General features: G+C 37.7%; 1 protein-coding gene across 7 annotated transcripts in view; it reads right to left on the reverse strand.

Moving 5' to 3' along the window:
* Positions 1-27,517, reverse strand: part of rbm33a (RNA binding motif protein 33a) — a 76,416-nt gene that overhangs the window by 18,008 nt on the left and 30,891 nt on the right. For 4 of the 7 annotated variants that reach the window (XM_077229215.1, XM_077229217.1, XM_077229218.1 and 1 more), the window contains exons 14-19: positions 26,715-26,996; positions 23,159-23,746; positions 17,476-17,640; positions 10,400-10,567; positions 8,013-8,101; positions 1,903-4,103 (exon numbers count right to left, since the gene is read on the reverse strand). In XM_077229215.1, coding sequence (XP_077085330.1) covers positions 4,055-4,103; positions 8,013-8,101; positions 10,400-10,567; positions 17,476-17,640; positions 23,159-23,746; positions 26,715-26,996 — 1,341 coding nt within the window. In that variant the 3' untranslated portion in view covers positions 1,903-4,054. Of the gene's footprint in view, positions 1-1,902; positions 4,104-8,012; positions 8,102-10,399; positions 10,568-17,475; positions 17,641-23,158; positions 23,747-26,714; positions 26,997-27,517 lie in introns of those variants that run through there. The other 3 variants (XM_077229220.1, XM_077229219.1, XM_077229221.1) reach the window with 2 other exon arrangements.

Here is a 27,517-nt window from a genome sequence, read left to right on the forward strand (position 1 = left end):
GTCAGCATCAGATCAACAGAGCGCTAAAAAAGACTAATCAAAACAAATCTGCTAGTCTGTAAACTTCATCGTCCTGTCCGGTGCAATAGTTGCAATGATTGTTTGCTAGTTTGAAAATGTATGACATTTTTGAAATAATCTCATCAGGTCACCCTCATTTTAAAGTTACATCTGCTATGATCGAATGTCCAAAGAATCTCTCAATCTTGCCACAGAAAGAACTCCAACACCAACGTTTGAAACAATTACACGAATTTCACCCTGACAGTCAGAAAGCATTATTAGTTTTACTACAAAAAATTTGCTAGTGCAATGTAAAAAACATGCAACATAAATTCTCCTAATAATTCCTTTTGAAAACCAATGCCATCTTAGAATGTAAAGGGGCTACAGATTTTGTTTTATGAAAAACCCTCCTTTCTGCTCCTGGAAGTTCTGTCCTGGAAAAGAGAAAAAAAATAGTTTAATTACAAGTGACAAATAATCAGACCGCTGCCAACGGGAAGCAGTGTATTGTGTTTGACAAATAAAAAAAATTAGTAAAAACATGCCACATCACTGGTCTTAGAGCTGTTATAAGAAATACAAGCAATCTAACGCCAGGTTTCACAGACAAGGCTTAAACTATAGTCTGAGGCTAAAATGCACGTTTGAGCTGTTTTAACTGAAAGTGACTTGCACTGACATATGTTAAAATATATCAGTGCCATTGTTTTTTTTTTTTCTCAAGATACACACCAGTAACGCTTTCTTTTTTCTAAGGCACATTTATAAAAGCTACTTAAATGTCCTAATTGAACTAAGGCCTAATCCTGGCTTAATCTAAGCCCTGTCTGTGAAACCAGGCCTAGAAGTCCTAATCTTGAAGCAATAGGCCATCCTGGTATTTCTATAAACTGGCCAATTGTTCAACTGCAGCAGGATCCATGTAAAAAAAACAAAAACAAAAACATGGGGGAGTTAGCCAGCCACTTGTGATTGACAGAAATAAAGAAACAAAACAAAAACAATATAAAACAAAAACATACCAAAAATAATATACATTTTGGACTATATAGTTTATCTAAAATCTCTGCCAAAAAGTGACCAATAAGTCAATCTCTGAAAACTTAAACTTGTCACATGTGTGATTACAGTTAGGAAAGGGACAGCTACCTCAAGTTAATCTAAACTTACAATGAAGTTACTAAAAGGTTCAATATGAATCTGTTTTTCTCTCTTATAAGACCATTTATAAATATTAAGTCTTATAAGATTTATAATTATAAATATCAAAATAGTGTTTTTCAAACTAGTTGAAACCTTTTAAATCCATAGGATTCACTCTTTTTATAGAAAAACATTCAAAACAAGAAATAAAAAACAAATCTGTGCCCTATACCAATTTTAAACAGAGCATTTCTACAAAACTCAGTTAACAAAAACAAAATAAATATAAAAATCTTAGTCAAAAGGATCCATGTGTTTTGATTTTATAAAATTATTTACAATCTTACCCATTATATATATATATATATTTCTGTGATTCCTGGAAACTCACAATGCAAATTATTAATACAAACATATAGACAAAGAGTACTGGGATTAATCATGGCCAACTACTATATTATAAAACACAAGTGTATGTTAAAGCAAGTGGGTGTTGAAGGGTAGCAGCTTTACAAATGAACTTGAAAGCCAATGGCCCAAAGTCTTGGACAGTCAAGAGAAAAGTTTTCAGATAAATTGTTGCACCTTAATTTGAAAAAATCTTTTCCCCCTAAAATCCATTTCCACACATGGCAACAGAAACACTCGGGAGGATGGACGAACATTAGGAAAATGAACATCTGTTTAGAATAATAAAACATATTTTAGGATGCAAGAGGGAATCTTCAAACACAAAACAACATCAGACAACAGTTAATGGTGATAAAGACAGTTGGCTTCACATACCCGTATTTACATGGTATATATGTGACCACCTTTTATTTTTCATCTTTAAAATATCTTCAAATAATAAGCTCTAAGTTATGCAATAACAAAATTGTTGTAAAATGACCAAGGGATACTTTTTATGCTGATATATAAAAACAAATTGAGAAAAGAAATTCACCTGTCACATATAAGTAGGTATTTTTAAACCATTTCAAACATGGAAAGACTTCAATACGAGAAAACAGACTTGACAGCTTCATACACATTTTTTTTTCTTCCATTATATACAAAAAAGTGACCACTGATAATAGTTGCTCCCAAATCCTTTGAAATTGTAGACCTGAATGTGCTAATAACTACAAACATTTATTTAATGAAGTGGCTACACCATAACAGGGATTTTGTTATACTGTTATATTATCTAAAACTGAGATATTTTAGATACTATAACAAGACTGTTTTTGCTACTTAAGTATCTTATAATGTAAAGTAATCAATCAAAATATGAACAATATAACCCACTAAACCAAAGAGCAATTCTGGGGCAATAACGTGACAGTTCAGTTTAAGCTGTACAATTAAACTTTACAATCATTATACTTACACCATACTGATGAACTATTATTATTATTAATACAAATAATAACGACGATGATATAACAATTTGGCATGTGAAATACTCATGATTGAGGCTATGAAAAACCCCAGGGATTGTAATATACTCACTGGATACATGAGGATTTGTGTTTTAAAAAAAAAAGTCTTCATGGGTAACAACATACAAAATAAAGTAGAAAATTAAGATGAAGGGTTTTCAGAAGAGTACCTGGCAGCTGATGTTGACCATTCCCTATCCCTAACTACTCAATTCCTGTCTGACCAACTGCAAAGCAATTAACTGAGCCCAAACTAGAACCATACAAACATCAGATATAGCTCAAAATATCTCCTTTCCCAAGTGACCTCAAGCTGAACACGATTTACAAAAGCATCCAGAGCTCTAGACAACCCACACCACCATCACTACAATAAAATCATACCAAATCATCACACGGGCCTTGATTCAGTCATCCTCTTCCACACACAATGTGCTAAACTCTGAGGAAAGAAAACTAAGCACATTAAAAGGCGCATTACCAAACGGGGAACTTTCTGACAGCCTTTAATGCTTTCCTAGAAGCAATTTCTAACAACTATTAAAATAATCTAAACATGCGACTCCAGCACCACAACTTAAAATCAAAGCATAAAAGCCATTTTTTGTCAAATAGTTTGTCACAAAGACACACGTCATGAACCACCACTCCAGCACTGCAGAACAAATCTCAACTGCAATACAATAATAATCGTGAAAGGGACAATGAATAAACTTAAGATCATAAATAGTCATGAACAAATGCACAAAAAAAAGAGAGAGACATTTGCAATCTCACAGTGGCTTCCAAAGATATTCAACTAGAAAAAACCTCAACCCAAAAATGCCCCTTAATTTCCTCAACAGCACCTCTACAAAGCAGTGCTTTTCACTCTGATGTCCACAACATGCCCTGGGCCACGGCCCAAAACTAAAGAGCTCCATTCAGAAGAGTTCTGCTGCCCTCTACAGGTGACGAAAACAACTGCAGCAAACAGAACATCATTCATCAGGCCAAAGCCCCCATTTAACACTTTGTTCAAATCCAAAATGGAAAATCCAAAATAAATCAAGAATTCCTATTGAAAAGAATTGTTTCTGATGATCTGTCTTGAGAGCTACAGGATGGAAGCAACTATTATCAAGTGTCATAAAAATGACTTGGTTTCATACCTCTGTCACTTTTCACCTGCTGGTTCAGAACATTACTGATTTCCATATATAAATGAATGTACAGAAACAAGAGCGAGACTTCATGCCAAAGTCATTCACAACATGAGTTCTAATGCTGCGCCATATCCAGCAGGACACAGCTAGTGTTTGGCTCTTTGTTTTTTACTCTTTCATGCCTGTGGATTGAGTTTGTTAACAGTACTTTCCACACAGCATCCGAAGCTTTAGCGTCCTTGATTGTGCGTCCGATTGTTCGCCCGTCTTTCAGAAAAAGAAGTGCTCTTCTTGCTCACTTCTTTTGTCTTCTCTTCTGTTGAACCGACTTGTTCCTCAGCCATCAATAACGGAAACATCGATGTGAGACAAATCTATCATGTGCCTATGTAATCAAGGGAACATGTGATTGAAATGAGACACATTTAAAAGCAAGCTAAACTGGGGCATCTCCATCAAAACATGACAATCAATAGAGTTACAGCAGAGCTCTTGTTCTTTGTTACACAGTTATGAGTAATACTTGCTGAATGCACATTTAATTTGCCCTTCAGCGACACAAACCATTAGGCACAACAACTCTGATCTGCTTCAGCCAATAACAACACATAAACATACCAACACGTCTTTGGACCAAATGGTCCCGAAGAATTTAAATAAAAAAATGTGTAAAATCATAGCTTCATCGGAATGGTCCGAAATTTGGTGACTTTGTTGGTACTTGGTATATGAACACCCCAAAAAATTGGGGACAGGATTTGAATAGTCTAAGTGGTTGTAAAAAAAATGGTCACACTCAGGGCCTTCGGGACCAAATGGTCCCGCCATAGGAAAGGAATGGGAAATTGGCAAAAATGTGACAATACAGAGTTTTTTTGTGCGTACAATCTACAAATCAGCCACGATCCAGAAAAAAAGCACACAACAGTGAAGGGGTGAATCTATAAAACATCAAGAGTGCAAAACAGACACATCCACGCACACACACACACACACACACACACACACACACACACACACACACACACACACACACACACACACACACACACACACACACACACACACACACACACACACACACACACACACACACAGAAACACACTTTTATACATAAACAAACAAATAAATTCAGATTACATATGGGTTTTGCATTTTTAAAATGCTCAGTTTGTCCACCAGATGGCATCCATCTAATTTCAAAAATTGCTTTTATGAGGTCCAGGCTTGACTCTAAAATGTAATACAGCTTTAAAAAAAAATAAAAAAAAATATTTTTTTATTTTTTTATTTTCTATTATATTCAATGAAGGGAAAATGGGGGGAAAATGGGTCACATTTATTGCCTAAATATTAATTATAAATCTTAAATTATCTCAAAACACCAAAAAAGAAAAGAAAAAATATTATAAAAAACAAGTAAAAAAAAAAATTATGATTTTTTTTTAATAAATATGAATCAAACCCTTGAGGACCATTTGGTCCCGAAGACCCTGAGTGTGACCCTGAAATGAAGGACCTGACGTTTTGGTCTAATGCTGTAGCACAATTTTTATTCTCGCTTCCCAGCAATTCACACCATATGTGAAGAACCTTCTGAGATTCATATTTGATAACTGTCTTACAACAGCAATAGCATTTAAACCAGGGATGTCCAAACACAGTCCTCAGTGGTCCGTGTACTTGGTGGCCAACGGATTTTCGTTTTGAAAGGAAAAAAACAAAAGCGAAAAACGTCCAGTTTCCCAATTACCATTAGTAAATAGGAAAACGGAAAACAACCCATTATTCGTTTTTTGTTTTGATATTAAAAAACGGAAAACGAAAAACAATCTCGTTATCCGATTGTCCTTGATGTGTTTATAGATGGACATCGGAAATCAAAATATGTATGTATAAGTCGTAATCCTTAATTCTGCATTGGTATTTTTCGTGACCCGGAAGCGATCGTAAGTAGTAAGCGGTTGTCATAGATATAGGCCGTGGGTGCTTCTCATTTCTTATTTGTGCATCCTCGTTTCCTTTCCTCGCTTCCTTTCCTAGCGTCTCAGCTCCTCCCCCTGTAGGTTGTGAGGGAAGGACGCAAGGAAGGAAAATGAGGACGGAGGAATCGAATGAAAGCTTTTTTTATACATTGGAATACTTGATCCCTCGAGCGTCACTTCACAGCGTCATCAGCAGCGCTCAAAGGATCTGCCCTTATGTTGTTGAAGTTTGTTTTATTTAAGAAATTCATAATGAATAATAATAAAGCAAGATACCCTGTTGAAATATGTGAGATGTGTGGATTATATAAACTGCAAAGGTAAAATATAAATTAAAAAGATTGTGACCGATGTGAAGGGGGAGGACGATGTATACGTGCGTCATGTTTAGTAAATAAAACACTTCCGCATAGTATACAGCTGTGTATCCTCGCTCATATCTCCTCTGGAAGCCTCCTCACTCCTTGATCCTCGACTCTTTGCTGTGCAATTAGAGAATTGAGATGTCCTTCAAGATGGCTGTGCTTGATTGGTTTCCGGGTCATAGGATGGAGGACAGAGGAGCGAGGAGACGAGGAGGGATATTGAGAAGCACCCCGTTTCTCAATACCAAGTATACACAAACTTCGGACTTGCCAAGTTCGACTCAGGAGAACGAACTCCTGAGGACGAGAGGAAGCAAATCCGGTTATTCTGCAAATGGAACATCGGAGTTCTTGATCGCGTCACTCAGCTCGCTCTGGCTACTCCGGTTATCTCTTTATGTATATTTTAGGCAACAATAAAACGAAATATGGTATAAAACACCACTCTGTCTCTTTTCATTTAAAAAAATCTTCCACATATTAATGGCCACACAAATGTGTTTCAGGCAATGCACATTGATTATCTTCACTGCATATATTTATAACACGAAATATAAAACACAACCCTGCTTCTTTTTGTTTTCATTTTAAAAATATGAAACATTATTGATCATTAAAACTGACATTTAACAAACAGAGACAGGGTTGTGTCATTTTATTTTATTATACATGTACATATATTGAAGAGAATGTATAGTAAAATATATATATAAAATATTCTATATATTTTAGAACATTAAATTACACGACCCTGTCTTTTTTGTTAAATGTCAGTTTTAATGATCAATAATATCCAGTATAAAAGTATAAGTAGCCTAATATGTATAAGAAGCTATACAATGCATAACAATAAAGCAAACAATTAAGTCAAACATAAGTCAGCTCTCCAATAGGCTACACAGTTAAAGTTAAACAGCCTAAATATATAAAGTTATGAAACTTCACTTTGCCCTCAGCCAAAACAATTTGCTATGGAACAAAAACTATAGATTAACGTGACCAAAGATCGACTTATTCACAAGACAAAATATATCTCATGTTTAACCACTAGACTAAAAGACATCAGAGCCAGCGGCAAACATTAGAAGCACTAGCCGAGGAAAAGCTGTTCCAGTCGGGGTTCATGAGCGCTGAACGCCCGGTGATCGCCTGGGATCTCACAACTCCGAGAACATCAGATACATTTTTCAAATAGGGCGGGTCTTGGCGTGGCGGGAGTAACTTCTGGGTCACGAAAAAATACCAGTGCAGAATTAAGCATTAAGATTTATACATACGTATTTTTATTTCCGATTTCCATCTATTAACACATCAAGGACAATGGGATAACGAGATCGTTTTCTTTTCCGTTTTTTAATTTCAAAACAAAAAACGAATAATGGGCTGTTTTCCTTTTTTTGTTTTCCTATTTACTAATGGTAATTGGGAAACTGGCCGTTTTTTGTTTGTTTTTGGTTTGTTTTTTTCAAAACGAAAATCCGTTGGCCGCCAAGTACACGGACCCTCAGTCCACTGTCCTGCAGAGTTCCGCTCCAACTTGCCATAACACACGTGCCTGGAAGTTTCTAGTATTCTAGTAAGACATTGATGGTGGTTCAGGTGCGTTTAATTGGGGTTGGAGATAAACTCTGCAGGACAGTGGCCCTCCAGGAGCAGGACTGGACAGTGGACACGCATGATTTAGACAATTTTGTCAAGTTTTTAGGGCTATTAACATGGACCAGACATGAAAAGGTCCATAGGATTCTAATCAAAATCTTATTCGCAAACTACATTTATAATGTATATTAGGTCATAGTGTGAACAAGTCTTGTTCTATAAAATCAAGGGGGGAAAAGCTCCAAAATTTTAATTATCTAAAAAATATCAACGACTCTACTCATGTTCATGCATTGTGCATTAACAAAAGCACAACTAAGTTTAAGATTAATTCAAAAGCTTACCTGTGAAAGCTGTGCTGAAAGCTCACTGCATGTTCTGGGTTCACAAACTTGGCAATGGCCTTCCGCTGCTCAGGCAACATTGTAAACATCTATGAAAGAATCACACAAATGTTTTAGCAGTAGGTTTTATTATATAAACATTCATCTACATTTTCTATAAGAGATGACCTGTTTCTTTACACAACAGGGGTTATACACCTCAAGAACAGGTGTAAAGTCATACAGGAGTGCATCACTGAATGCACACAGCTAGATGGCACTATTGTAATATTTAAGAGACCACTCTACCCAGAAAACAGTTTATTCTGTGGACCAGTCAGGAAGTCGAGGTCATTTGCAAATGGGATTTGCTTTTATGTGCAATTGTATGTGGGGGATAATTACATTTTTACAAATGATTTTAATGCACAATGTGGAGGCAAAGAACCATCTAGTTGTGGAGTATCTCACTTGTAGCAAGGCACTGCCAGAATGTACATCATAGTTAATGATGTCATTGATGTCTGCAGTGCAACATTTTACTGGACTAACAAGTTTCAGTGCTTCTGAATTTCTCTCTATGTGTGACTGTCAGAATGTTTGTGCTACGAAGGCAGCACATTAGTGATGAACTAACTGTGCATTAAACAGATTAAATGCACACCTTCCAGCCAATCAGAATTGACTATTCAGACAGAACATGTTATAAAGTACTAGAATTACTTTGAATGTTTAAATCAATCCATGAGGAGTCTTTAGTAATTCTATAAACTCATCAACACTATGCTGTTCAACCAGCTATGTGCTACTTTTAATACCATTTATAACTCTCACTTCAATATGTTCCACTTTCCTTGCTTGGAATTTTTGTTTTGTTTTTTTTGTAGCTTTTATCTTCTACCTTCCATCAACTACTGCTCACTCCTCAGTCACCAACGCAAGTCATCTTTTGTTATCTGTTATGTTGGAAAACCTTAGGCTGAACCGATCATTGGGGGCTATCTGCCGCTGGCGGACCGGATCCGAGGAGATGCTTATATAACCACACGGTTGGACTCTACAAAGAGACTTCCCGAGCTGGCAGCCTATATAGATAATTAAGTAGTGGTCTCCACTGAGTAGAGAACCTGCCAGATGACCCCCTAAGTGAGAATTTGATCTTCTCCAGTTTCAGAAGGCCTAAAATGTTGTAAAGCCAGACTTTGATTAGTGGTGGTTGAGGAGACTTCCACATTAACAAAATACTCTTACGAACAATAAGAGAGGCGAAGGCAATGACGTTATTTTGAATGGACGTGGTATATAGGCCATCCGAGGGTTTGCCAAAAATAGCAATATGTGGGGTTGGAGATACAGTTATGCCTAATATATCTGAAATTGTTTTAAAGAATAGTCTCCAGAATTCAGACAACTTGGGGCATGCCCAAAACATGTGGGTAAGATTGCATGGAGCCTGCGTGCATCTACTACAGTTCTCATCAAATTTGTCTGGAAAGAGCTTTGATAATTTGTCCTTACTATAGTGTAACCTGTGGAAAACTTTAAATTGTATTAGTGACAGTCTGGCGCAGCTGGATGACGAGTTAACAACCCCCACGGCTCCCTCCCAGAAGTTCTCAGAGAGATTCAGCTGGAGTTCTGACTCCCAGTTCATCTTGATCTTATCTAAGGTAGATTCATTGGCTGAGGACAATAGTTTATAAAAAAAAGGAGATATGGCCCTTTGACAGGGCTTTAGCCTTAAGAACCAGGTCTATCCTGTTGGGTGTTCCTTGCTGGAAAATTTGAAAAGATTTGTTCTAAAGATATTATGGTCTTCAAAACAGTTAACTGAGATGAAATTGCAACTTAAATACATATTAAATATGCTTGGGGTAAAAAATAAATAAATAAATAAACCCCCCAAAAGTAGTCCCTCTGAAATATATGGTGCAAAAGAAGCATCACTTTAGACCAAGATACTGTAACACAATAACACCAGAAAAAGTCGTTAGATTTGACGCTAGTCGCTTTTTTGAAAATATGTCGCTAGAGGGTCTAAATACTCGCTAAATATAGCGACAAAGTCGCTAAGTTGGCAACACTGAAGAGTTATTGGAGACTTTTGGAGACTCTCTGACGTGAAAGCACATATCGTTCTTACTCTTCTCAATGAGCAGCGGGTGCTGGCGTGGGTCCCACCCCCGTCCCAAGATACTGTATTCTAAAAATGTATACAGTTAAATATCTTTAGCATAAAATAAAATAAGAGCATAAAATATGCTTTATGCTCCTTGGCCAGCAGGTGGTGCTGTCACCAATTTGGTCTTGTTTGCTCAGGACATTGTAATAATGATATAGCAAGTAACACAGTGTACACACCTTTACTTAACCCAAAATAAAAACAAAAGATAGATATGTGGCCTAACCTCAACAGGGCCAATGGAGTTGAGAAGGTTCATGAGCTGTTTGTTGGTTGTAGTGGTGGATAAACCCTCAATGCAGACAGTGCTGGGCTGACAATCCTCAGCTCTTGGGCTCTGCTGCATCATCATACGTCCCCCACCACGGCCACGTCCTCGGCCCCGAACTACTAACTGTGGACATCAGTAAGGGGAATATTAAATTAATTAAATTAACAGTACATTTTATCAGCTAACAACCACTGTGATATAAATAAAAAAGTAAGACGAGACCATCACAGAAGAAACCAGTGCTTTGATGCCATGCTGAAACTGGAATCTTTGTTGTTTAATTCATGGTTATATCCGTTTGCTATTTTTACTCTCTCTGCCTGTACTTGTAATTGCTCTTTAAAAAAACTGACATTATAATTCATACACAATGTTTGTATTTTCAGAGGCATTGTTAGACTTCAATGGTTCAAACATATAATGAACAAATGGTTTCAAAAAGCAAGTGAAACTATACAAACTAATTTTTCTGTAGCCTTGATGATTTATTTGACAGTTATTAAAAAATCAAAGCTATAGAAAATATTAGATCATATACAGTGAGGAAAATAAGTATTTGAACACCCTGCTATTTTGCAAGTTCTCCCACTTAGAAATCATGGAGGGGTCTGAAATTGTCATCGTAGGTGCATGTCCACTGTGAGAGACATAATCTAAAAAAAAATATCCAGAAATCACAATGTATGATTTTTTAAACTATTTATTTGTATGATACAGCTGCAAATAAGTATTAAGTATGAACACCTGAGAAAATCAATGTTAATATTTGGCACAGTAGTTGGTGCAATTTACAATTACAGAGGTCAAACGTTTCCTGTAGTTCTTCACCAGGTTTGCACACACTGCAGGAGGGATTTTGGCCCACTCCTCCACACAGATCTTCTCTAGATCAGTCAGGTTTCTGGGCTGTCGCTGAGAAACACGGAGTTTGAGCTCCGTCCAAAGATTCTCTATTGGGTTTAGGTCTGGAGACTGGCTAGGCCACGCCAGAACCTTGATATGCTTCTTACAGAGCCACTCCTTGGTTATCCTGGCTGTGTGCTTCGGGTCATTGTCATGTTAGAAGACCCAGCCTCGACCCATCTTCAATGCTCTAACTAAGGGAAAGAGGTTGTTCCCCAAAATCTCGCAATACATGGCCCCGGTCATCCTCTCCTTAATACAGTGCAGTCGCCCTGTCCCATGTGCAGAAAAACACCCCCAAAGCATGATGCTACCACCCCCATGCTTCACAGTAGGGATGGTGTTCTTGGGATGGTACTCATCATTCTTCTTCCTCCAAACACGTCAAGTGGAATTATGACCCAAAAGTTCTATTTTGGTCTCATCTGACCACATGACTTTCTCCCATGACTCCTCTGGATCATCCAAATGGTCATTGGCAAACTCAAGACGGGACTTGACATGTGCTGGTTCAAGCAGGGGAACCTTCCGTGCCATGCATGATTTCAAACCATGACGTCTTAGTGTATTACTAACAGTAACCTTGGAAACGGTGGTCCCAGCTCTTTTCAGGTCATTGACCAGCTCCTCCCATGTAGTTCTGGGCTGATTTCTCACCTTTCTTAGGATCATTGAGACCCCACGAGGTGTTATCTTGCATGGAGCCCCAGTCTGAGGGAGATTGACAGTCATGTTTAGCTTCTTCCATTTTCTAATGATTGCTCCAACAGTGGACCTTTTTTCACCAAGCTGCTTGGCAATTTCCCCGTAGTCCTTTCCAGCCTTGTGGAGGTGTACAATTTTGTCTCTAGTGTCTTTGGACAGCTCTTTGGTCTTGGCCATGATAGTAGTTGGATTCTTACTGATTGTATGGGGTGGACAGGTGTCTTTATGCAGCTAACGACCTCAAACAGGTGCATCTAATTTAGGATAATAAATGGAGTGGAGGTGGACATTTTAAAGGCAGACTAACAGGTCTTTGAGGGTCAGAATTCTAGCTGATAGACAGGTGTTCAAATACTTATTTGCAGCTGTATCATACAAATAAATAGTTTAAAAAATCATATATTGTCATTTCTGGATATTTTTTTTTAGATTATGTCTCTCACAGTGGACATGCACCTACGATGACAATTTCAGACCCCTCCATGATTTCTAAGTGGAAGAACTTGCAAAATAGCAGGGTGTTCAAATACTTATTTTCCTCACTGTAGTTAAACTTGAAATAGGAGAGACAATCCACCAATCTCTTGAGCACTTTATTGAGTAAGCGTGGGCTAGAGGGAAGAGACTTCTGAAAAAGGCCATCATTAAGTCACGCCTGGAGTTTGCTAGAGGCCATGTGACAAAACCTGGTGAATGAAAATGTTGTGACCTGTTGAGACTGAAGCTGAGCTCTTTGGCCTTGAAAGCAAAGCTCTATGCTGGGCGCAGACTAAAGAAAGATAAGGCCAAATTCACAGTTAAGCACAAACTTTATGTCAGTATAATATAAGCCTTTAATTTTGTAAGGTAATAAAGACTCTTGTGTGTTTTATGGCACTATTCTTTGTAAAAGTGGATGCTTAACAAAAACACTACACAAATCATTTAAAAGCTAATTTGACTGAAATTCTGGGGATTTACACTACTGTTAAAAAGATTGGGGTCAGATAGATTTTGGTAATGTTTTTGAAAGAAGTCTCACCTAAGCTGCATTTTAGGGATGCACGGTGCATCGATTTGAATGCACCGATATGAAAATTTTGGCCAATATTGTCGACCAATAATTCTTAATATTTGAACGCCGATAACCGATATATTGGCTGATAAATCTAAATCCAAATTTTATATTACTTTTTAGAGCTAGATTTCTAAAACAAAAGTCTCACTATTATGTCCCAAACACTTCAACATAAATCAAGAATTTAGTACAGAAGACTTGTTTGAACCAGTGTAAGTTTTCAAATAGATTTTACACTGCAACTTTCTTAATAATAAAAAAATATATATATTTTGCCATACCAATAAATAAAACAATGCCTAAATAATGTAAACAACTCATTGGACAACAACTTGTGTATAAAGAATAAAAATGCATGTGCCATGGATAAATAAAATGTAATAGGCTGTGCACGGACAATAATGAAATGATTTTAATTAAACCATATTGTTAATGAAAATTATACAAGAAAAATAAGTGCTAGTTATTATTAATAAAGCATCAATGATTTTGAAAAGAAACTAATCTAAAATTAATATTACGGTTTCAAATAACAGCATTGCTGTTTGAAATGCACTGGGAAACTGAAGCGCTGTGTTAGCGGGTTAATTAACTCAAAACCTATATGAGATTAATCATATTTATACAAAATAAACATTACAACTTATATCTGCACAAAATGGCGCAAATGCACAAGTAAACATGAACTATATATATATATATTTAATGTATGTGTTGACTTATTGTGTTGCTGAATGTAAATTTAAACATAAAAATTTAAATCGGTTCGATTCAGAAATGGTTGAGATAAAATATTCCAGTACAATGCAAGGGCATTTCATTCATGTTTTCAAATAAAAGCGAAATAAAAGACCCAGGTTTGCTCTGGACCCAACTAAGCGCAGCTGCCACGCTGAAAAATCCCTTATGGGTTCTCAATGCTATGTGCTAGATGCTCTCTCACCACTTACTCAGTATAAAATACACTTTTGCTCCCAGCGAGACACCGGGTACAATATGAGTGAGTGATTTACAAGGCCACGGTTATATCAGTAAACAGCAGCAAGTGTTTAGAAAATCTGACTCAACATGAGAGCTCGGGCAGATGCAGCAAGACATTTTGACTGAGACAGCGAGAGGCTGTGCAGGAAGGCACTCTGCTGTGACTGACTGACACACGTTAGCACTGTATTTGTCCCCTGAGAACGGACTACTGTACAGAGACGGCAGCGTGCAGAAAAGGCCAAGGGATCTTCATCTCTCCTGCTTCAGCCTGTCAATATCATCACACCTGGCACTCTGTTCCATATCATTACTGCTCCTGCTCTCTTCCAAAACAGCTACCAGTCCCCTGGGAGAAGCAGTGACACAGCTGAGCCATAGCAGGAAACCAAATCTGCCATCTTTACTAGTGCTGAAGCGTGAGGGAGAGAACCACTTAGAGCAGCTCTTCATGACAGGGAAAAACTCGAACAAAGAGTGCAGATGTGGACTGTATTCTGGACAGCACTATACAAGCCCATGAAGAAAAGCAAATATAAATTAGATTACGACATGCATTCAAGTGATTTCGGTAAGAATAAAATGGACGCAATGGACAATTTCACCCTTTTCTCTCTATCACTTCCTGACAAAGAGAGAAAGCTTTTTAGTTCTAATGCAACAATGAAGAAGTGCGTGAAATTTATTTGTTCTGCACAAAACCGTTCAAAAGTTTGGGGTTGGAAAGATTTTTAAAATGTTTTTGAAAGAAGTCTCTTAAGCTCACCCAAAAAAATTATATTACAACTTAAAACAGCCGTTTTTTTATTGTAAAGAGGTCCTATTATGCCCTTTTTACGAAGTATTGATTTTGTTTTTGGGGTGTACTAAAATTTGTTTTCAAGCTTGATTATTCAAAAAATTAATTATTTTTTCACATATTTTACACTTTCATTGAAGTAAAACAATTGAAAGTGGGGGGAAAATTTTATTATGAAATTAAAGCTTTTCTCTAGTTCACGTTAGACACAATTACTGGCACCTAATTATTACAACCTCCTTTTCCCAAGATAACAGCTCTGAGTTTTCTCCTATAATGCCGGATGAGTTTGGAGAACACCTGACAAGAGATCAGAGACCATTCCTCCATACAGAATCTCTCTAGATGCTGCAGATTCCCAGATCCATGCTGGTGCTTCTTCTCTTCAGTTCAGCCCACTCATTTTCTATAGGGTTCAGTTTAGGGGACTGGGACGGTCATGGCATAAGCTTAATTTTGTGCTCAGTGACACATTTTTGTGTTGATTTTGATGTTTGTTTTAGATCATTGTCCTGATGGAAGATCCAATCACGGCCCATTATAAGATTTATAGCAGAGGACGTCAGGTTTTGATTTTTATCTGTTGGTATTTGCTAGAATCCATGATACCATGCATCTAAACAAAAATGTCCAGGACCTCCAGCAGAAAAATAAGCCCACAACATTAAAGATCCAGCAGTATATTTTACCGTGGCCATGTGTACTTTTTATCCCTTTTTGCAAAAAACCCATCTGGTGGGTTTGCTGCCAAATAGCTCGTTTTTTACTTTCATTTGACCATTGAATCCGGTCCCTTTTGAAGATCCAGTCATGTCTGACAACTGAATTTGCTGGAGTTTGTTTTTGGATGAGCGAGAAGTATTTTTCTTTAAACACTCCCAAACAACATGTGGTGATGTAGGGGTTGTTTGATCATTTTAGGCTTTCTGACCCCCAAGACACAACTAATCTCTGCAATTGTCCATCTGAGATCCTTGAAGAGTGAAAGGCCACTCAAACTTTGCTCCTCGCCGTGCATTGGGACGATATAGACACACGTCCTCTTCCAGGCAGATTTGTAACATCTTTAGTTGATTGGAACTTTTTAAGTATTGCCCTGATGGTGGAAAAGGGATTTTCAAAGCTTTAGCCATTTTCTTACAGCCACTTTCTAAAAGCTCAATAATCTTTTGCTGCACATCAGAACTATATTCTTTGGTTTTACTTATTAGGGCTTTTCACACTTGAAATAGTTCATCCTGGGTCATTCTAAAGCCAGGGTAAACGGAATCCTGGGTTATCTTGCTTCAAGTTTCACACTGCTCAGACAATACCCAGGGTTAACAGTTAATCCTGGGTATTCATAAACTGCCGTTTCTCACTGCACATTCCTAAAGCCCGGGTTAAAGTCCATATTTGCATATTTTCTGTGTCCGTGTTATTGACTGGACAAACGCAGCACAGGACCCGTTTACATAAAAGCTCTAGCATTTCGCTTATTTTCATGTTACCTCACGTAAAGCTTGCTCCAGACCAAGAAGATAACAGACAGCTTCAGCTATGCACGAGTTCTCATATTACACATTGCTAACTGTAATATCAAGTTTTTTTCTGAGAATACTTTTCGAACTATACAAGGTAATTATGAAACAGTCTCCTCTTCACTCCAGTTGTTGCGTTTTCCATCACCATTTGACATTTTTCCTATCATATGCAGAAGCAACTGTTTATATACATCTCGCTGTGTTTCCGTGACTGCCCAAAGAGCGTGAATATAAAGAACGTGAAAGGTTGTCAGTTGCTAAGCATCTAGTTGTAGCATTCTAACACCACATCGTTTCACACTGTAACTGTTCGGCACTGAAATGCGAAGTTAAGATCTGGAGCAGGGTTTCATAACCCTGGGTAAAAAGCAGTGTTAACCCCGCATCTAAATTACAAGTGTGAAATGCTCCTTTAACCCGGGGTTAAGTGCAGTGTGAAAAGCCCTATTGTGATGAATGATAAAGGGAATTTGGCCTTTGTATATTTATATTCCTGTGGAACAGGAAGTCATGGCTGAACAATTTCATGCTCCTAGTCACTCTGGTGTGCTAAAAAAAGTAAATATGAATGGGAATATACTTCAGAGATGTTTTACTCATTAGAATTTCTAGGGGTGCCAATAATTTTGGCCAACATGCATTTGAGTAAAACATTTATTTCATAATGTGAGTTTCCACCCACTTTCAATTGTTTTACTTCCATGAAAGGTTCGAATTTTGCTCATATTTACTAAGGGTGCCAATATCATTTGAGGGCAATGTATGTACGTAACTTTCTGGCAAGTTTGATCTTTTTATCAACAGTATAAAAAGTGCATTCAAACAATCCACAATTACAGCTTATTATGACCAACAGGTATTAGCTACCGCCATAATGCTTCAATTTAGAAGTCCCCAACTCAGAGAACCGTGGCTTAAAAGAAAGTCGTAAATGCATTCATTCTGAGTCCGACATGACTTGAAAGCACCATTAGTATCAGGGCTTAGTGTAAGCTTTGCAAAATGGCATTGTGCACCTGTCCAATTAAGGGCTTATGAGAGTAATCCAGATTCAATGTCATACCCGGTTCGTTTGGTTTGCCACGCCACGGCCTGCCTGTTGTTGACTTTGTACACCACCAGTTGCCATGGTAACTTTCCTGATGGGACCAAGTCTCTGTTGTTGGGCAGGCCGACCAATTGGTTGTTGCTGTTGCTGTGGCGGACCAGTGTTGGGACCAGCATCTGCCTACAGAATACAGAGCAGATACATTTTAAGACCCATACAAAAGAAAATCCCCAATGGTACACAAAATTAACATGACAGTCCATCATGCTAAAGTCTGACTATAACAAATGTTCAGACTGCTTATATCAAAACCAATCATTTATACAATGCCAAGCCTTAGAGTTTACAAAATGTACACAATGTGGCAGAAGAATAACTGAATAAGCAAACAACATATAAGCGACAACACTGTTCCATGATGTGACAAGTACCGTGATTAGTTTCAGAGGATAAGGTGAAGCTGAACTCATAATATATCTTGTACAACAGTGATGACTGCATCTCTGAGCATTAGGGCTGCAACAACGAATCGATTAATTCGATTACTAAAAGAGTTGGCAGCGAATTTCATTATTGATTCGTTGTGACGCGCGATTATTACGCCAGTCAATAATTCGCAGAGGTGTTGGGGATATAAATTAAAAAAACTTGAGTTGAGCGCAGAGCAGATCTATGAAGCGCCAGACTGGACAAAAGCGAAGCGAACTCCGCGAGCGAGAGAGAGACCGAGTGTGTCAGAGATTGCGCGAGAGCGACCGAGTGTGTCTGCGCGCGAGCAACAGTGCGCGAGAGAGACCGAGTGTGTCTGCGCGCGAGCAACAGTGCGCGAGAGAGACCAAGTGTGTCTGCGCGCGCGAGAGAGACTGAGTGTGTCTGAGCATTAGTAAATTGGTACATACTACATAGTAATATATAATTACTATATAAGAGGCATGGAAGTTCGATAAATGGATAACAAAATAAATAAAAACAACAATTAAATTCTTACGACTGAATTAGCAGACTGTGATTTGAATCAGATAGACAGAAGATGAAAACACTTTCTTGTCTGTCCCAAGTACCACTACAAGGGGAATATTTTTCCCCTTAGATTCTTACAGGCATGTGATTGGCTAAGGACAAAAAAGCAGGAAAATATACCCCCCCCCCCCAATTGAAAAATTTCAATTGTCATCATTTACTCTCTCAAGTAGTTTTATACCTGAATAAGTTTCTTTCTTCTGTTGAAGTTATTTGGAAGAATGTGGGTAACTAAACAGTAGATGTACCCCAGTGATTTCCATAGTATATTTTTCGCTATGGAAGTCAATGGGGACCAGCAACTGTCTGGTTACCCACATTCTTCAAAATATCTTCTTTTGTGTTCAGCACAAGAAATAAATTAATACAGGTTTGGAACAACATTACAGTGAATAAATAATGACAGAATTTTTATTTTTGGGTCAACTATCCCTTTAAGGACAAGCGGCTGCATGTTTATTATTAGGGCTACTGTCTCTTTAAGACCTGTACGCGACGCGTCTAATATACACGCGCATTTGACAAGCAAATTTCTCCTAGTTTTCTCGGTTTGCTTTCAGTTTAGACATAACCAACTTTCCTTATGTAAACCTTGTGTGTATTTGAGAGTATTAGCGAAATAAGACTCGAAAGATAACTTAGTCCAGTAACCAGGCGCTGTTAGACAGGCTTTTAGTGCATGTGCGCGTCGGGTGTTCGCGCTCAGTAAAGCGCATGTTAGAACAGCGCATCAGCAGTGAATGACATGTTTAACCGGCAAGGCTTTAAAGCACATGCAAATAATTAACTTTTGTGAACTCACTGAACTGATGTGTCCCGTTCCTCTGCGCTAACATTTGATGTGAGTATTTGTCGCGTTGTATTAGTTACACTAATGCTGTTGAGACGGAGGCGCCAGAACTGCAACTGATAGAATGCACGATATACTGTACATATTTCTACAAAAGCAGTCAGCAGCTTGCTTGGAGCAAGGATCACAGCGCAAATTTGAACTATATATATATTTTTTACAGATCTGCATGATTCACGTAGGTCACATTTTCAGGTCGGAAAATCCGGAATTCCAGATTAATCCGGAAAAATCACATCCCTGTTAAGATTAAAAAGGGTAGATTAATTAGCTGCGTAGTAACTTAGTAGTCTTGTCCGCATAAATGAATTATAAATAAACATAAAAAACTAGGAGGCTATTTGCAGTATATTAAATCATTTTTGACCTAACGTTAATTATTTTGTACTGAAATGACCCACTCTGTCGGCTCGGACAGCGTTGCATCACGTGCACCTGCGCAATATCATAGCCTATGATTTCCGAAAATAGTACTGTCAACTAGTGATATCAGCACAAGAACTGTTGAGGAATATCGAAAAAATAATCAACAGATTAATCGATTATTAAAATAATCGTTAGCTCCAGCCGTACTGAGCATTAATGCCATGGATGAAGACCTGCCTGAGACTGCACAAACTGCCTCTGGCTCTTCCTCGAAATTCCCATGAATTCTATTTCCTCATCTCTAGGAAAACCTTTCAAAGTATGCTGGCAGTTTTTAGATGTTAAAGGCCTTGAAAATGGCCAGATTTAAAACTTACAAAAAAGGGGCACACTTTGTATAGGGTAAGTTGGGTAAGATGCCTCCTTAGGCTAATTTTGTATCTCTAGAAAATAGTAATCTAAGAAATTGTATGATGCTTAATGTCAAAGGTTGTTTGTCTATTTAATAATATGGGACTTGTGGACACGGTTTTAGATTTTTGGGGGAAAATTGCATTTTATTTTGAATTGATAATGTGAAATTAGACCTTTAGGATAAGTGCTGCTATTAAAATATATGTTCAATGAAAATATATGGAATTTAATACAAATTCATACATTTAGTGCTGTCAATCGATTAAAAAAACAAATCAATCTAAAAAATTATGTAACTAATCGTGATTAATCGCACCTAAAATTGTTTTTTTTAAATATTTTTTTATATTGCAATAATTCCACATTTAATCACCAAATTAATGTAGAAACAACAAAGACAGTAGCCTATATTTTAAATATTTGTTTAAAGGCATCTTTCTTTGAAAGGCTAGTATCACACCGATACCAATACTGCTACTAACGTCTCTATGAATTCCTGTGTGTGACTGCCCCTTTATAGTGAAAAAGTTAATCGCATGAGTTAACTCGTTAATTTTGACAGCACTAATATCTTTTAATAAGAATACGTTTACCTTTCAGATTAACCTTATTTACTGGGATTGTGCTTTGTCTGTCATCGTATATTTAATTGTTCAACTAAAGGCCAATTCACACTGTATAGACAGACACTGACCAACACAGACAATCACCAGTTTACAGCACGTCACTTGTCAGACCCGACAAAGCTGATTCAAAATGTTCAACGGGCGAAAACAAACACCAAACCAATGCCAACAGGGGCAACACACTGATCCGATAAAACCCGATGAAGTGTCTGTTGCAGTCGGTCGCCATCTGTTTGTGTAGTGTGAAATGCTCCAAATAGAGTTTTAAATAGAATAGTTAATTAAGGATTTTACATGCATGACACTAAAATATATGCGAATATCAAAAGCCATTTATACAATCTGCAAAAGTTCACCGGGGGTAGTGGGATTGATTGGGTTTGGGCTTCTTGTCCCAGGTAGCACTGAGGTAAGATGATGCCCCCATCTTAACCTCTGTGGCCTCTTTGAATAATTTTACATTTTCTGCTATGACAACTAGGCTAAATTACCAAATGTTTTTCATTTATTTATTCTAACCCTAACAAAAAAATTAATTAAAAAAATACTATGGAAGTCAATGGGGTCCATGAACTGTTTGGTTACAAACATTCTTCAAAATACATTCCTTTGTGTTCAGCAGAAGAAGAAAAAAAAATCATACATGTTTGAAACAACTTGAGGCTGAGTAAATGATGACAGAATTTTAATTTTTAAGTGAACTATTCCTTTAAAGGTAGGGTAGGCAATGTTTTTCATAAATACTTTTTATTAAACTGGTTGAAAATCTCGTCACATCTTGTACATGAGCTGTATCGGGCCCGATAGTAATGCCAGTGATGTCCCTAAATGTAATATTGTCCACTACAAAGAGAAACAAACATCAGCATGTATTCCTTATCCGAAAGAAAGACCACTTATATTCAGGCTGGTAAAACATTAATATGCTCCCTATAGACACATTTCTTCAGTCTACAACAAAGACATAATTGCCACCCGTGCTATGCTCATCCTTTTCTTCCCATCTGTCTTTTTCTAAAATATGTGCATTATCTGTATTCTGTCTGTCTCCATCTGAGGGAGTTAATGGATTAATCAAACTCAATACAAAATCCACATATACAGATTACATCTATCAGATGCTCCGCTGCTATGCACCGGGGTGGGGTGATGGCACTTGACAAGCACCTCCCCCTCCCCCACCCACCCCGTCACCTCCATCCCCCATGCTGCTTTTGTAAGGCGCAGGCTTTGTATTCTTCCCGATGAAAATTTAATTTGCTCTTATCTGTACAGCTAAGCTGGGAAAAATACAAATCCGCCCAAACCGCCATCTCTCTTTCTCCCAGACTCTCGCAGGTATTATTACACAGATATCAACATAGACGAGGAAGATTAATTGTAGATGTCCCCGGACTGACACCTATTCTAACACACTTCAATGATGAGCTGATGGATGGATAAAGCAAGAGGCCAGACGAGATAGATGAAGAGAGTAACACCGAGCGAGCACAAGTTAGAAGGGAGAACAAGAAAGAGAGATAACATTGTCAGGCAGCTGAAGTTGACAGCAGGAGAAGAGAAGCACCTAGAGGATCAGCTTCTCTCAGTCTGACAACCCTCCCCCTTTTTCCTCTTTGTCAGTCAGAGTCACTGCATTTCAGATAGCTGTGTGTAGCTTTCTATTAACTAAGTTGACACACAGTTATCTTCATCCACAGAGATCCAGCCCTCAAAGGAGATATTTAGCTTTGCTTCAGGCAGGAGACTGGAAAAGGATGTTTTCTCTTCATTCAACACACAAAATAATCTCTTAGAGCCCATAAATCATTCTTGGGTCCTCCTTTTCTTGGTTGAGATGCATTAAATGTCCTGTCAAATTTGTACATAACCACCTCAAACTCTAGTCTTAATGTAAAAGGGTAGCTGAAACATCGACATAAACTTCCATTAGGTCTTTCTCGACTTAGTTCATAAAATAGCACCTTGACTTAAAGAAGACAAACCTTTTGAATGTCTGGACCGGTTGTCACTCAAAGTAAAGGCGCAAATGCCAAGCGACTCACTTTAATGACGCTAGGATGGTGCCATTTATGGGTTTAAAAGGTAAAAGTGTTCTATCAATTAAGTGTGGTGTCACAAATCACAGCATGGAGACCACCTTCAGTATTGATTCTGTCAAAAAGAGAAATTCACTTTATACTTTAAACAGTTTTTAGCTCTAAAAACTTTAGTGGTCAACTTTAGTGACTTTTGGAATAATTGGAAATCCTCCTTGCCTTTGAGATGAGTTCTTTGATTTATTCTATCAAGAGCTCTGGTTTACTATTTCAAGAAAATCAGCAAAGGGCAAAGATAAAAAAAAAGAAAAAGAAAGAAAATCTGTGGCATATAAACTTTAAAGATCACATTTAGAGTTTAAACGGGTAACAAATTTACTCACCTCTCCCAGAAGCTTAACTAGTCGCACTTTCTGTGGAACCTGTGGTGATTCTATGCTGTTCGTTCTTTGCATCACTGTTCTCTTTCCGCCGAGCTGAGGCTGACCCAGGCCATGCCCTTCTAATGGGCTGGTCTGAACAGCACCCGGTCTTTGAGTGTTTTGTGGGGTCGTGGTCCTCTTCTGCTGTGCTTGCCATTGGCCCTGCTGGTTGGCATCAGGACCAGGGTTCTGTTGCTTCTGTGGTGCAGACCAGCCTGAAGCCTGTGCCTGAGGTTTAGTGTTCTGCAGACGAGCCTTCACAATCGGACGAGGGGAACTAAGACCTGACGAAGGGTTCTGGGGGGATCCGTTGGAGATCAGTGAAGGGACCGGCTGGGGGGGTTGGGCTGCAGGGGTCGGTGTGGGGTTCTGCGTTTGTGGGGTCTGGTTTGGGTTCTGGCCGCTGATTCGTTCCATCAGTTGTCTTTTGCGCTCACCAGCCTGCATCTGCCTGCGCTGCTCTTTGCGCTTGAGGATCTCTTCTCGCAGGCGCTTCTGTTCCTCAATCTTCAGTCTGTACTGACGCGTCTCCTCATCTTCATCTGGGTCCTAAACAAAGACAAATATAAATTCAGGATAAGCAAAACAACTTTGATTAAAAAGTTGGGAAAATTCAAGCTATAGCTTCATTTCTCTGTCAAAGTATACACAATACATAATCAAAAATATGAAGGCCTAAATAAATGTTCCATGTCACCTTTTTTCGGTGAACATGAACAACACGAAGGCAAATTGTAGTCCAATTAACATCTATCGTGCTGGACAAAGTTTAGCTGCAATTGCATTATCTAGATCTATAAGCCTGCCTTTAAAAAATTGACTAGTATGGTTTTAGTCAGATTAAAGTGACTGAAAAGACTGAATTGCTTTAGTTTGGCTAAATTCCATGACTATTTTCATTGCACAATTCAGGTTATAATTAATTTTATTTGTGTTTAAGATCCATTGTATTAAAACAAAAAATACTACAATTTAATCTGTAATGATTTTGGATTATAGCTCAAAACAAAGCTTTTAAAGAAAGTATGGGTATAAGAACAGGAGACCCCATTAGCCACAACAGTAATAGGACTATGCTAGACAAAAACTATTGAGGTTACTGCAGTATAAAAATGTTGTTCAAATTGAAAATCTCCAGCATTTAAAATAGCTCCCATTGCAAAAGTCTATGGGTGGTAAACATACTAAATGTTAACCCCTCCCAAATGAGAGGCATGTATATATTAGGCATGTGCCGGTATCAAATTCTCATGATTAATTGATTGAGCTTTTATCATGGTATACGGTATTATCGCAATATTTTAATTGCACAAGAGAAACGGATGGATTGGGGGGATGTAAAAAAAACTACTTGCATCATAATAGGTGTAATTGTGATTGTCAAAACATTTGGTAACTAAACAGAATTTTATTAAGTTTAGTGACAACATGTTACAATGTTTACATGGGACTGGTAAGCTACTGTTTGTATTATTGCTTAACACAATTTTCACGATTTCAGTTCAATTCTTGATTTGATTTCAATATTGATTCAACTGACTCATTTGGATAAATATTAGGTAGGCTACACAGTAGATAGCCTACATGTTCATTTTTCTCAAGAAAAAAAAATTTCCCATAATGCTGTAAACATACAGAGAGCCCTATCAGCTGGTATTATTAAGGGTTAAAAATAAATTAAATATAATGTGGTTTTCATTATAATATAATTTATGCAATGACACAAGTAAAAATATATTAAATATGTAATATAGTGCACATTTTTAGCAAAATACTCCTCTCTATAGCTATTTTTTCTAGTCAACTAACCTGCTGGTCATTAAATGGCTTTCCTGAGGTAAATGTAATGTTCTGTGACAATATTGTTCTCCTGCAGTTTTATTGACCACTTTCCGTAGTTGAAAAACATACTGATCGATATTATGTATGAGGCATATATAACTTTGGGTAAGTTGTAATGTATCTTTAAATAAAAAGTAACAGATGATTGGTTTACTTGAAATGAATCTGTCACGTCACATTTACAAGTGCCATAACGGTATTGTCTGAATTTCATAATAAAATGGACAGGAGCTGAGAATTTTTTTTCATATCAAAAGTAACCTGCTCTGTCTAGTCTGTCGGTGTCAGTGTCCTCTTTCCTCCGCAATTTGGATGGATGGATCCAAAAATGGATGTGTGGCGTGAGAGCGTGTGAAAAGTGTCGATTGCGTGAGTCTTGGCAGCAGGCTTGTGCACAATTCAGAATTGAATTGAGAATGACTCCTAAATTCCAATTCAATTCTTGAATTTGAATTGAATTTGAATTGATGTCAAAAACAGGATCTAGAATTACAATTCGAATTTGAATTAAAGGAAGCAGAATTGCAATTCAAAACAAATTCTAAGAAATTCATAAAGATATTTTAAGTGAAGTGTTTAACAATTGATTGCATTACATATTCTATAAATGATATTAGTTTGAACTACTTGTACAGATTACATTAACAGGAAATATTTTCCCCAAGCAATGAATGTTAAAAGCTCTAGTCACAACAAATAATTAAGTTTGATTTATTGTAATTGTAATTTTGCGGAACATGATAGAACATGACTCCCAGAATTACTTTAGTAGAAAAAAAAACAGTTTGAGGTGGAAATTTGTCTATATATATATATATATATATATATATATATATATATATATATATATTAGAATAAAATGTATGCAGGGTTGAGGAGTGAGTTAACTGTAATGAAATTATGTTATTGAATTACAAAATGAATGTAATTGTATTTAGTTGTAGCCTATTACTGAGGTAAAATGTGTAATTTAATTAGTTACTAATCAAATTAAAAGGAAATTGTTTTACATTGATAAAGTAATCCAAATAAAGTTATACAAACCACATTTATAATGGGTAACTTATAACAGTAAGCAAATAAATTTCCAAAGTAACCTTCCTAACGCTGAAAGTATGCGAGATTCAACACATTCTTTCTGTTGTGTGACTGTTTGGAATTTCTTTGAATTGCCATGAATTTAATTCCACTTCCTGTCATTCCAATTCAAATTCAAATTCAACTTCTTGTGGGGCGGAGTCAATTCAATTCAAATTCCAATTCATGAATTGAATGGAGGCTAATTCTGAAATTCTTAATTTTTCACAAGCCTGCTTGGCAGCCCTGACTTTTAGAAGGGGGATAAATCGTCGGAAGCGTTCCTCCTTCCGCCATGCTTCTTCTCCATGTGAGGATTGTTTACATTAGACTAGAGTGCGCACTGCGCCGCATGCATACAGCGCTTCTACATGTGGGGATTGTTTATATCAGAGTGCGCACGTGTTTTATACACACTGTTTTGTTTAACTTGTTGATGGAAAATAAGCTTATGCACATTCTAAAAATCTAAATTCGGATCTATTATTTTTCACGGTATTTTGAAGTGCCCGCGATAACAATATCGTGCATATTCATTTATTGCATTACCGAATACCGGCACATGTCTAGTATATATAGTCCTGCTATGCAGTATTACCTCTGGAGTGGTGCTTGACTGTGCAGCTGGACACACTGTCTTCATCCCAGACACACTGGGCTGCTGCGGTGCTCTGGCAGAGCCCTGCCCTTGTGCCACAGGTCCTCCACTTCCTGCTGGTCCAGAACGAGCAGCCTGCCCTTGCCTAACATTTTGTGTAACTGGCTTTGCTTGCCCACTAGGCACTGACGGGCGGTTATTATTGTTGCTAGATGCGATGGGCAGCTCGCGAAGGTTGCTGTTGCGTTGAGGAGGAATCTGCTGCAGTGGAGGAGGCGGTGTCTGAAGAAGATGAGGAAGACAGATAAATGTGTTGACATTCATAGAAGTATTGCCAAGACTGAAAATCACTAAAATCAGTTTTCCTTCAAAACCTAGTGAGCTGACTTGCACGAATAAAATATATATTTATAAGACTTTAATGCTCTACCACCGATCATGGCCAATAGAGGGTGCAACAGGGTAAGAAACCCTTGAAGCCCACTTTTACAATCGGTTTCCAGCAGTTAAAATGAGAAATAAATGCATACTTTGAGAGTGCTACACAAAATATGTTTGCTTATACCATCTGGTTGCTCAAAATTGATAGAGTGAATGCACGTTTTAAACAGATTGGTGTACATGTAAGTAAATGCGCTGATGTATTTTAAATCACTCACACATACAGACTAGAGATGCGCGGTTGGCGGTTATAGCCGCGGACTCCGCGGATAAACCGCGGATCGGGCAGATGACGTGCCGAAAAAAAATATTTTAATTAAATTCGGGCGGCTGGCAGGCGGTTTCTAGTCTCGCGGCTGTCA

The sequence above is a fragment of the Siphateles boraxobius genome, unplaced genomic scaffold, assembly GCF_051911475.1.
Source record: "Siphateles boraxobius isolate OS27281-9 unplaced genomic scaffold, OSU_SipBor_1 130, whole genome shotgun sequence".
Taxonomy (NCBI): domain Eukaryota; kingdom Metazoa; phylum Chordata; class Actinopteri; order Cypriniformes; family Leuciscidae; genus Siphateles; species Siphateles boraxobius.